The sequence below is a fragment of the Bison bison genome, unplaced genomic scaffold (genome assembly GCF_000754665.1).
Source record: "Bison bison bison isolate TAMUID 2011002044 unplaced genomic scaffold, Bison_UMD1.0 scf7180017864365, whole genome shotgun sequence".
Taxonomy (NCBI): Eukaryota; Metazoa; Chordata; class Mammalia; order Artiodactyla; family Bovidae; genus Bison; species Bison bison.
In genome coordinates this window covers 2,537,457-2,549,006 of record NW_011494937.1, presented here as the reverse complement: position 1 = coordinate 2,549,006, position 11,550 = coordinate 2,537,457, and the positions used below count along the sequence as shown (strand labels likewise).

Below are 11,550 nucleotides of genomic sequence, written 5' to 3'. Positions count from 1 at the left end.
TCTGAAGGAGATCAGTCCTGGGTGTTCTTTGGAAGGAATGATGCTAAAGCTGAAACTCCAGTACTTTGGCCACCTCATGCGAAGAACTGACTCATTGGAAAAGACTCTGATGCTGGGAGGGATTGTGGGCAGGAGGAGAAGGGGATGACAGAGGATGAGATGGCTGGATAGCATCACCAACTCGATGGACAGGAGTTTGAGTGAACTCTGGAAGTTGGTGATGGACAGGGAGGCCTGGCATGCTGCTATTCATGGGGTCGCAAAGAGTCGGACACGACTGAGCTACTGAAATGAACTGAACTGAATTGATAGCTGATTTATAATGTTGTAGTTACTACTGCATAACAAAATTATTCACTTACATATTTTTTAATCTCTTCCATTATGGTTTATCATAGGGATATTGAATATAGTTGCCTGTGCTTTATAGTAGGAGCTTGTTGTTTATCCATTCTGTATATAAAAGCTTACATTCGCTAACCTTAACCTTGTAGCTTATTTATTTTATACATCTGTACCTCTTAACTTCCTACCCTTATCTCCCCTCCCCACTTCCTATCCCCACTGGTAACTGCTGGTTTGTTCTATCTGTGAGGCTGTTTCTGTTTTGTTATTTTCATTTGTTTCCTTTAGATTTCACCTGTAAGTGAAATCATACAGTATCTGTTTTTCTTAGTCTGACTGACTTAGTACCCTCCATCTATCCATATTGTTGTAAATAGCAGAATTTCATTCTTTTTTATTGCCAAGAAGTATTCCAGTGTATATATGTACCACATCTTTATCCATCAATGTGTTGATGGATGACGTTTGGGTTGCCGCCATATCTTGGCTATTTTAAATAATGCTGCTATGAACACTGGGGAGTGTGTATCTTTTTTAAAGTGCTTTCGTTTTCTTCAGACATATACCCAGGCATGGAATTGCTGGATCATATGGTAGTTCTTGGGCTTCCCTGGTGGCTCAGTGGTGAAGAATCCACCTGCCAATGCAGGAGATGCAGGTTCAATCCCTGGGTTGGGAAGATCCCCTGGAGAAGAAAATGGCAACCCATTCCAGTATTCTTGCCTGGGAAATGCCATGGCAGTGGAGCCTGGCAGGCTACAGTCCATGGGGTCGCAAAGAGTCGGACATGACTTAGTGACTAAACAACAACAGTTTTATTTTAAGTTTATTGAGAACCCTCAACACTGTTTTCCCTATTAGTTGGCACTAATTTACATTGCTGCCAAGAGTGTACAAGGGTTCCCTTTTCTCCACATCCTCACCAACGCTTGTTATTTTTGGCTTCTTAATGGTATCCATTCGGACAGGTGTGATGGGATCACTAATTGTCTTGATTTGCATTTCTCCAGTGATTAGTGATGTTGAGCATCTTTTCATATGCCAGTTTACCATCTGTGTGTTCTACTCGGGTATTTTGCTCATTTTTAAAAAGGTGGTTTTTTTTGGCTGCACCACACAGCAGATAGGATTTTAGTTCCCCAACTAGGGATTGAACCTGTGCCCCTGTGTTGGAAGTGCACAGTCTTAACCACTGGACCACATGGGAAGTCCCCCTTTTGCTAGTTTTTAATCAGGTTATTTTTTTTCTGGGAGTTGTATGAATTGTTTCTGTATTTTGGATATTAACCCCTTATCAGTCATTAACATTTGCAGATATCTTTCTAATTCAATACATTGTCTTTTCATTTTCTCAATGGTTTCTTTGTCAATGGTAAGTTTGATTAGGCCCCATTAGTTAACACTTGCTTTTGTTTCCTTGACCCCACCCCCTCACCCTCTGTTCCACGTTTTTCCCTATGCATCTCTTCCAAATTTGGCTGTTCCTGAGTTGTATCCTTTATCATAAACCAACCATAGTAAGTCAAGTGTCCTCCTGAGTTCTCAGAATTATTCCAGTAAATTAGCAAACCTGAGGGAGTGTCAAGGGGATCTATGAATGTACAGGCAGCTGAGTAGAAATGTCAGTAGCCCAGGCACCTTGTTTGTGGCCAGCAGCTTAAATGGGGGCAGTCTTGTGGCAGTGAGTGTTCAATCTGTGAAGTCTAACGCTAACTCCAGGGAGCGTTAGAATTGACCTGAATGGGTGGCCACATATTTTGATGACATAGAGTTGGAGCAGTAATGTTAAGAGATGCCACACATATTTGATGTACAGAGCGGGGGAGACCTATCACTGTCACGGGCTCTTTTGTCCTCTACTCTGACATTTGGAGAGCAAGAATATCTTGGGCATATTTTTAAATGGCTGTTTTTTTGTCTCGCTGATTTTGGAGACAGCAGTGTCCCCATTACCTAAATTCTCTGATGGTTCTGGGTCTAAGAAGAGTTGTTGGTATTTAGTTAGTTGGTGATTATCTTGTGAGGATGCTAATGCTAGCTTCTAAACTCCATACATGACCGAACAGGAACTGGAAGTCTCTGACCTCAATTTTTTTTTAACTTTTTATTTTATATTGGAGTATAGCTGATTAACAAACACTGTTGTGATAGTTTCAGGTGAACAGCAAAGAGACTCAGCCATACACATATATGTATCTGTTCTCACCCAGACTCCCCTTCCCATCCAGGCTGCCACACACAGAACATCGAGCAGAGTTCCCTGTGCTATACAGTAGGTCCTTGTTGGTTTTCCATTTTAAATATAGCAGAGTGTACATGTCCATCCTCGTCTGCTGACAGCTTTGTACTTTTATTCCTCTTTATTCCACTTTGTGCCCCACATCTGTACAAAATGCTAAGAAAACCTAAGGGTTCCTGCCTTTGGTGCCGGCAAGCAAGTAAGGCCATAGTAGTTTCTTCCCAGGAGTATGCAAACTCTCACCCTAGCCTACCCTCTAATCTCAATTAAAAAAAAAAAAAATCCAGGCCAGGCACCTTATCTTACTCTCTGAAGGCGTTTCCCATGCTTGAGAAGCCCACCCTCCCCTCCCCAGACACTTGGATTATGAAAATGAAAAGCGTCATACACTCTTGACATTGAGTGCATGTTGTCATCAGTCTAGACATCTGAGCCAAATCTTAGATGTAGTCCACATGCTTGTGCAGGAGACTGTAAGACTTACAGAAGAGGGAATGTGGCTTTTCTACTGTAACACTACTTAATCATTCTATTGAAAAATCCTTCACATCTTCCTATACCAGTTCCTGTCACCTTTTATATATGTTTATTAAATACACAGATAATCTATTTTTGGCTGCGCTGGCTCTTCCTTGCTGCCTGCAGGCGTTCTCTAGTTATGAGAGGGGAACCACTCTTCACTGGCAGCGCACACACCTCTCACTGTAGTGGCTTCTCTCGTGGAGTGTGGGCTCTGGGGCCCGTCGGCTTCAGCAGCTGCAGTGTGTGGGCTCTAGAGCGTAGGCCCAGTAGTCGTGGCCCACGGGCTTAGTCGCTGCGCACATGTGGGATCTCCCAGATCAGGGTCTGCGTCTCCTGCACTAGAGGGCAGACTCTTCACTGAGCCACAGGGAAGCCCCAGCCTTTATTTTTAAAAAATAAGTGCAGGGGTGAGGTTATGTAACCAGTTCTTTCAAAATAGACCTCTGTCTTGTTAGCAGTTTTTGCTGCCAGAATCTGAGTTAAAACTCAAGATTGCCCCATCACAGGGCAAACACAGTAAAATTATGTTCTTCTCCAAACTTCATTAATTCCTTTTTTTTAAATCATCACATATTTTCCAAAAAAGAATGTACAAAATGCTTTATTGGAGTGTGTAGCAGTAATAAGAGTATAAACATCTTCGTAACCGTGAAGATTCATAAGTGGGCCTTTGGGCGGTTTTTAGAGTCTTTTGATGTTCTGCTCCCCAGCTCATCTCCATGCTGCCCATAGAGGATCTCTGTTGATTCTTTAGTCATACCTTTACCATCTGCTCTTTTCACTATTCAGTGTTGTTTTAGTTTTGTCTGCTTTAACCTTTCAGTAAGTATTAAATTACATTCAAAATGTTTTTTGGTTGTTTTTAGCAGCAGACGTTTGATACACACCTAGTGTCTGAGACTGGGGGCCAGTCAAGGTTCATCCATTGCAGTGGTTATGGGGTTTGGGCTTTTTCCAGTTTACTTATTTATGTATTCTTTTTGGCCATGCTGAGTGGCTTGTGGGATCTTAGTTCCCAGGGCTCTTGGCAGTGAAAGTGTGGAGTCCTAACCACTAGACTACCAGGGAATTCCCCCTAGTTGAATTTTTAATCTCATTGAAAATATATTTTCTATATTCTTGTATCGGTCTCCAAGTACAAATACATGTAAATTCTCTGGACTCTGGAGGACAACTGATGGCGATCCAGTTCAGATTTACAGGAAATGGCAGTGGGGTGCATCAGTTGATGCTTCCTCTACTCATGCCTAATTTACATATTTGTCGTCTATGGTCATCAACACTTGGGATTATTTAGTTAACTAATTTTTGTCCTTAGAGTGAAATATAATCTGCTTGACATGTTGCCTCATTATTCCCTATCACTAAGCAAATGGACATTTTTTCATGTGTCGTCTCTCATCTTCTGTAAAACAGGTTTGGTTATTTTCCCATTATTTTAAAACTATGGTGTCCATCTTCACATACTAACCTTTTAACATCTGTATTGTCTTCTAATCTTTTGTCTTATAACTCCCTTAGTTTTAGTATGTTTGCATTGGTCAGGTTCTTGCTTCAAGGCTGTTTTTTCTTTTTCTTAAATGAGAGAGTTCTCCCTATTTTTGGATCAATGAAGCATTACCTGGGACTTGTAAAAGTGTCCCAGTTTAACTGTTCACATTTACATCTATAATGAATTGGCTATTGTCCATGCAGTACAAGGGGATGATACAGTGCATTTCCCAGTTAGATAACAGATTGTTTTAGATATATTTCTGTAGTGGGAACATCAAGAACATCTTTCATATTTTCATCTATCTCCTTTAATGTTATCCAACAAAAATAAAATTTTTCCATGAGGATTATTAAATACCTCATTCATTCTTTTTTAATACCTAATTAAATGTGTTCTTAAAGAAGCCAGATGCAAGCTTCTAGATATTCTTTCCTAGTGTAATCACATAGGAGGGGCTCAGTCCTACAAGCAGCAGGTTGTGACAATACATGTAAAATACTAGCTCATTAGAAACAATACCCAAGAGTGATTGGAGGGGGTGGTGCGCAGATCATGTAAGTACTCTCTGCTGAGCGTAACAAAATTCAGTCACTGAGAATGAAGAGAGTTTGTGATGTACTATAAACAATTGAGATACACCAAACCATTCTTACCAGTTAGGTTGGTGGAAAATGAAGTGAAAGTATTAGTCGCTCAGTTGTGTCTGACTCTTTGAGACCCCCATGGACTGTAGCCCGTCAGGCTCCTCTGTCCATGGAATTCTCCAGGCAAGAATACTGGAGTGGGTCATCTTTCCCTTCTCCAAGGGATCTTCCCGACTCTGGGATCAAACCCAGGTCTACTGCATTGCAGGCAGATTCTTTACTGCCTGAGCCACCAAGGAAGCCCTAGATTGGTCGGGTCACTTATAAATCCCGGTTCCCAGATAACCAACTAAGGACAAACACTGTGAGCAGGCATTCCTAAGAATCAGCCCTCCCAGGCCTGCTAGTGTGACTCTCTTCTGCACACTTTGTAATAGGACACCATTAGGAGCAAGCACTCGGAGAAGGCAATGGCACCCCACTCCAGTACTCTTGCCTGGAAAATCCCATGGATGGAGGAGCCTGCAAGGCTGCATGCAGTCCATGGGGTTGCTGAGGGTTGGACACGACTAAGCGACTTCACTTTCACTTTTCACTTTCATGCATTGGAGAAAGAAATGGCAACCCACTCCAGTGTTCTTGCCTGGAGAATCCCAGGGACGGAGGATGGGCTGCCATCTATGGGGTCACACAGAGTGCGACATGACTGAAGCAACTTAGCAGCAGCAGGAACAAGCACTGTGGACCCACTATGGAAAGAGTAATTAGAGTTGGCCAAAGCAGGAAGTGGTTACTTCCTCACAGGTTTAACTACAACATGAACATGTGAAAATTATTTCTGCATTTCTTCTGTGATCACTAGAAGTCTTACTGTTCTATAATGGTAGGGTCCAGGGCACCTTGAGAGAAATGCTACACAAATGAAAGAAGTGTTTCCATTTAAGACCATCAGTTCCTGTGAGAGAAACAAGAAATGGGAATTTCTGGTTCTGTGCCATAACTGAATGAAGAAATCCTACCATTGTAATGACTGTGAGGGAACCTTCGCTCTGTCCTGTCCATGTGGATATCAGTAGGTTAGTTAGTGATGACCTTTTACAGAGTCCAGTGTTTAGGGAAATTATGTGGCTGAGGGATTCCTCTGCCCAGAGGCTCAGCTGTTACTTTCCTGTGCCCCACAGAAGGTCATGGAAATGAGAGCAGTGGAGAGGCTGCCTCTTGAGTGAGTGGCTGGTTGAGAATCATTGCCTCCTATAACTGGAGAAGGGAAGCTTTATGTTCTTTTAGAGGAAAGAACTACTGAACCCTTGGTATTTTATAATGAAGGGCACATTCACCATCAGGCCATTGTGGTCTTCAGCAGACTCCCTTGCAAATTGCAGTTCTTACTCAGTTCCTCAAGGTCCAGGGTACACTGTTATGATTTTGCCAGAAAAGGCTCTTCTGGCATCTTATCTTTGCAGTGTATTCACATAGATGTGGTAAAGATGGTGTGAAGCTGCTCTGAGGCACATGAATATAGAGATTTTGTCTAAGTTGCCGTGCCTTCGCTCATGCCTGAGCACTAACTTCAGAATAGCTTCCTAGTCCCATGAAATAGGACTGTGAAATAAAAAGGAATAACTGAATCTCTGTCAAGTAAGTAAAAGTTAATACTTTCCCACGAGATTATTTTCATTCATTATCTGATCACTACTTTTTTTTTTTTTTTTTTTAATTTAGCTGTGCTGGGTCTTTGTTGTAGCACATGGGATCTGTAGTTGTGGCATGTGGGATCTGGTTCCTTGACCAGTGACTGAACCCATCCCCTGCATCAGGAGTGTGAAGTCTTAGCCACTGGACCAACAGGGAAGTCCCCTGCATCTGACTGCTTCTAGTAGCCTGGATTACTTCAGGACAGTATGGTCAGCTGGGCCTAACAATAAGCTGGATTTACATAGGACTCTTGGCCTCTCATGTTTGATGATGGGAGTAGAAGAAAAAACTTTCAGTTCTTCACTGTTTTTTTCCATTAAAACCCCATGCATATGTGACCCTGTGCTTAATGGAGTACTGTGTGATGTGGTGGGTATTAAAGGAGATGAGTTTTTCTCAGGCAGAACTGACAGTCTTAAAATGGAAATATTTCTTTCATTTGGAGTTCATATTGCTCCAGCATGCTCTGGACCCTGCCATTAGAGAATAGCAAGACTTAAGTGATCATAGTAAAAATTAGAAATAATTTTCATGATGCTGTTAAGTTTGTGAGGAAGTGGTAGAGAGTAAGAATTTTGATTATCCCCGGGCGGTGGCGGCGGCGCGGGGGAAGGGGCGGGCGGGGGCCGGCCCTCTCCTCCCACCGCTCTCCCGCCGCACACGCTTCCAGCACCGAGCTGGCGGCGGCCAGCGGCCGGGCGGCGGGGCCAGCCCCGCTCCCTTCTCGCCATTGGCGCCGTTCTCGGCCGGGCGAGCGCGCGCCGCGATGGCCCGGGCAGAGCAGGGCTGAGCCCGCGGCAAAAGATTTAAAAAAAAAAGAATTTTGATTATCAGGTCACAGAATAAGTAAGTTTCATAACAGCAGCACATGTAAACTTACGGATGGACTACAGTTCCCAGTACTGTCCATCTCACCCATCTTCCTGTACACATATTTGTGATGTTTTAGGACCCAGTGGCCTTTGAGGATGTGGCTGTGAACTTCACCCTGGAGGAGTGGGCTCTGCTGGGGCCTTCGCAGAAGAAACTCTACAGAGATGTGATGCGGGAAACTTTGAGTAACCTGGCCTTAATAAGTAAGGATGATGACATTCCTTCACTTAGAGAACAAGTGCTTCCTGCCCATCAATGTTGTTCTCAGATTTGGAATGGGGAAAGGGAATTCTTTGGTAAATAAATCATACTTTGAGGTCATCATAGACGTGTGAAGTAATAATTAATTTACTGATCTTTTGGGGTCTGCATTTTAGGGGATAAATGGGAGGACCATAACACTGAAGATCAGTACAAGAACCAGGAAAGAAATCTGAGGTGAGTTGTACTTAAAATGTGAAGCTGTGTCCCACATGGGAATCTCATGTCATGAAAATTTAAAAACAAGTGGAAACAAAAGGGCACAGTTTCAAATTTATTTGTCAGAAAATTTTAACCAAAAATGTTTTCTTATGTCATGGATGTTGTTTCCCAAATAGTTTACTTTGAAACATATTCAGAGACTGCATATATAAATATCACTATGATAATAGCAATGGTTGAGCTTTCTTACAGAGCATTCAATATATTCACTTTTAAAAACTATATAGTGCATAAAACCCTACACTTTCCTTGTAAATGGTAAAAATGTAATACTACTATTTATTATAAAATCATTAAAAAATCATTAACAGTGTGTTTCTAATTTCTTTTTTAACAGAAGTCATATATTACAGAGACTCTGTGAAAGTAAAGAAGGTAGTCAAGGTGGAGAAAACAGCGGCCTTATTCCAAATCTTAATCTGAACACGAAAAATTCTACTAAACCATGGGAATGCAGTGTGTGTGGAAAAGTCTTCATGAGTCGTTCATCCCTTAATAGGCACCTGAGATCTCACACTGCACCCAAACCATCCAAGTATCATCAGGAATATGGAAGGAAGCCTTATAAATGTAGAGTGTGTGGGAAAGCCTTCAGTTATCTCCAGCCTTTCCAAAAACATGAAAGTAATCATGGTATAGAAAAATCCTATAAATGTAAGGAATGTGGGAAATCCTTTAGATATCGTCAATCTGTTCGAAAACATGAACGAACTCACACTGGAGAGAAACCCTATCAGTGTAAACAGTGTGGAAAAGCCTTTCGATACCATCAAACCTTTCAAACACATGAAAGAACTCACACAGGAGAGAAACCTTATGAATGTAAGCAATGTGGTAAAGCCCTCAGTTGTCCCAGTTCCTTTCGAAGCCATGAAAGGACTCATACTGGAGAAAAACCCTATGAATGTAAAAAGTGTAGTAAAGCCTTCAGTTGTCCCAGTTCTCTTCGAAAACACGAGAGAACTCATACTGGAGAGAAACCTTATGATTGTAAGGAATGTGGAAAAGCTTTTATTTCTCTTGGAAGTTTTCAAAGACACATGATAACACATACTGGAGTTGGACCTTATAAATGTAAGGACTGTGGGAAAGCATTCAACTGTCCCAGTTCGTACAGAATACACGAAAGATCTCACACTGGAGAAAAACCCTATGAATGTAAACAATGTGGTAGAGCCTTCAGTTGTTCCAGTTCATTTCGAACACATGAAAGAACTCACACTGGAGAGAAACCTTATCAATGTAAGGAATGTGGAAAAGCCTTCCATTGGCTCACCACTTTTCAAGTCCACGTGAGAACTCACACTGGTGAGAAACCATATATATGTAAGCAGTGTGGTAAAGCCCTCAGTTGTCCCACTTCCTTTCGAAGACATGAGCGGACTCACACTGCAGAGAAACCCTATGAATGTAAGCAGTGTGGAAAAACTTTCAGTTCTCCTCTAGGTTTGCAAATACATGAAAGAACTCACACTGGGGAGAAACCCTATAAATGTGAGAAATGTGGGAAAGCATTCGTTTCTCTCACAAGCTTTCGAAGACACATGATGACGCACACTGGAGATGGACCTTATAAATGTACAGAATGTGGGAAAGCATTTAATTGTCCTAGTTCATTTCGAATACATGAAAGAACTCACACAGGAGAGAAACCCTATGATTGTAAAATATGTGGTAAAGCCTTCAGTTGTTCCAGTTATGTTCAAGTACATGAAAGAACTCACACTGGAGAGAAACCCTATGAATGTAAGGAATGTGGGAAGGCATTCATTTACCGGACAACCTTTCGAGGTCACTTGAGAGTGCACACTGGTGAGAAACCATATAAATGTAAAGACTGTGGGAAAGCCTTTAGTCGACCCAGTTCATACAGAAGTCATGAGAGAATTCACACTGGAGAGAAACTTCTTGAATGTAAGCACTGTGGGAAAGCCTTCAATTGGCCCACATCCTTACATAAACATGTCATGAGAATGCACACTAGATGAATTATAACTGATAAATACAGCAGTTTTCTAGCTTAACAAACACATTCAAAGTCATGTTAAAACTACTGGAGAGAAATGCTATAAAGTGTAAATAACATGGGAAAGCCTGATGCGGATTAATTAACATATAATAGTACTCCAGAAAATTCACATGAAATAAATGTTTTAAAAGTTAAAAATATATCCTCTTTATTAGTGGCTTATTCTGAAACTCAGCCGTTAGTTATGGATTCTACTTGTTAACTTTGCAAATGAAGACTGAGTTGAAACAATTCTGTAAGAACTCTTCAAGCAATAGTACCTAGCAAGTTTAGTGGGTATTATTTTTCCTTAAACTAGCTCATAGAATTTTTGTCTTTCCATTTTGAAATTGGCACTATGGGTGAACTGGAATATAATGTAATGTGCCAACATTATATAGTGTGCCAAAATAAATAATTTTTAAATTGTTCTGTAAGTAAAGGGGTCATGGGATAATGACACTGGTAGTTGTTGGGATTTTTCCTATTGGCTTCCTGTGGCAGGTACTGGATATTTCTTACCCACTGTAAATATTCATCTTTTATTAGAAAAACTTTTGTCAAAAGAGCATTTTTCCATTTTCCTTGCTAATAAGTAGTTGCCATAAAGTTGTAAGTATGCAAAGTTTATCACAGAGTATAATCTTATTTGACTTAGTTACACCTTTTCTCTCAACTCTGTCATTCCATCTGACTGTGATTTGGGTAATAGGCTTTACATTAAGAAAAGAGACCCATGTTGACATCACCTTCATACTTAAATGAAGCACCTTTACATTGTTTGCGAGTTTGGTTATTTTAGATTTAAATTTATAACTACACCTTTGCACTGTAGTGACATTTTTTCCCCCAAGAGCACATTAAAAATCCTCCTACAGTATTCTGATATCACCGTTTAGGGTCTCTTTCAGCCATAATGCAGTTAGAATAACTACAAGATATCTCTGAAGTCAACTAGTAGCATTACCATTCCTCCATTCATATTCAGCACCTACTATGTGCCTGTGCTGTGAACAAACAGTGAACATAACTGATGTGGTTCCTCCTGTCACAGGGCTTCAAGTCTGTGAGATTAAAAAGTAGCTAGAAATGTCATGCTATTAACATTTAAACTTTTATTTATTTTTGTAATAACACTAACAGACCAGTAAGTCTTTATATTTATGAAAAGAAGAGAGACCTGTGACAGGACCATAAAATGTAGATTGGAGATGGTCTCTTGGAGTGTGTTCTGTCAACATGAGTAATACGCAGTGACCTACATTTTCTAGAACCTGTTCTTTTTAGGGTTCTATGTTAGAATTCA

General features: G+C 41.0%; 1 protein-coding gene across 2 annotated transcripts in view; it reads left to right on the top strand.

Moving 5' to 3' along the window:
* The window catches only part of LOC104999864 (zinc finger protein 791-like), a 70,196-nt gene extending 59,868 nt beyond the window's left edge, over positions 1-10,328 (top strand). For both annotated transcript variants that reach the window (XM_010855494.1, XM_010855493.1), the window contains exons 2-4: positions 7,830-7,956; positions 8,131-8,191; positions 8,574-10,328. In XM_010855494.1, coding sequence (XP_010853796.1) covers positions 7,830-7,956; positions 8,131-8,191; positions 8,574-10,224 — 1,839 coding nt within the window. In that variant the 3' untranslated portion in view covers positions 10,225-10,328. The remainder of the gene's footprint in view (positions 1-7,829; positions 7,957-8,130; positions 8,192-8,573) is intronic.
* The last annotated feature ends 1,222 nt before the right edge of the window (positions 10,329-11,550 follow it).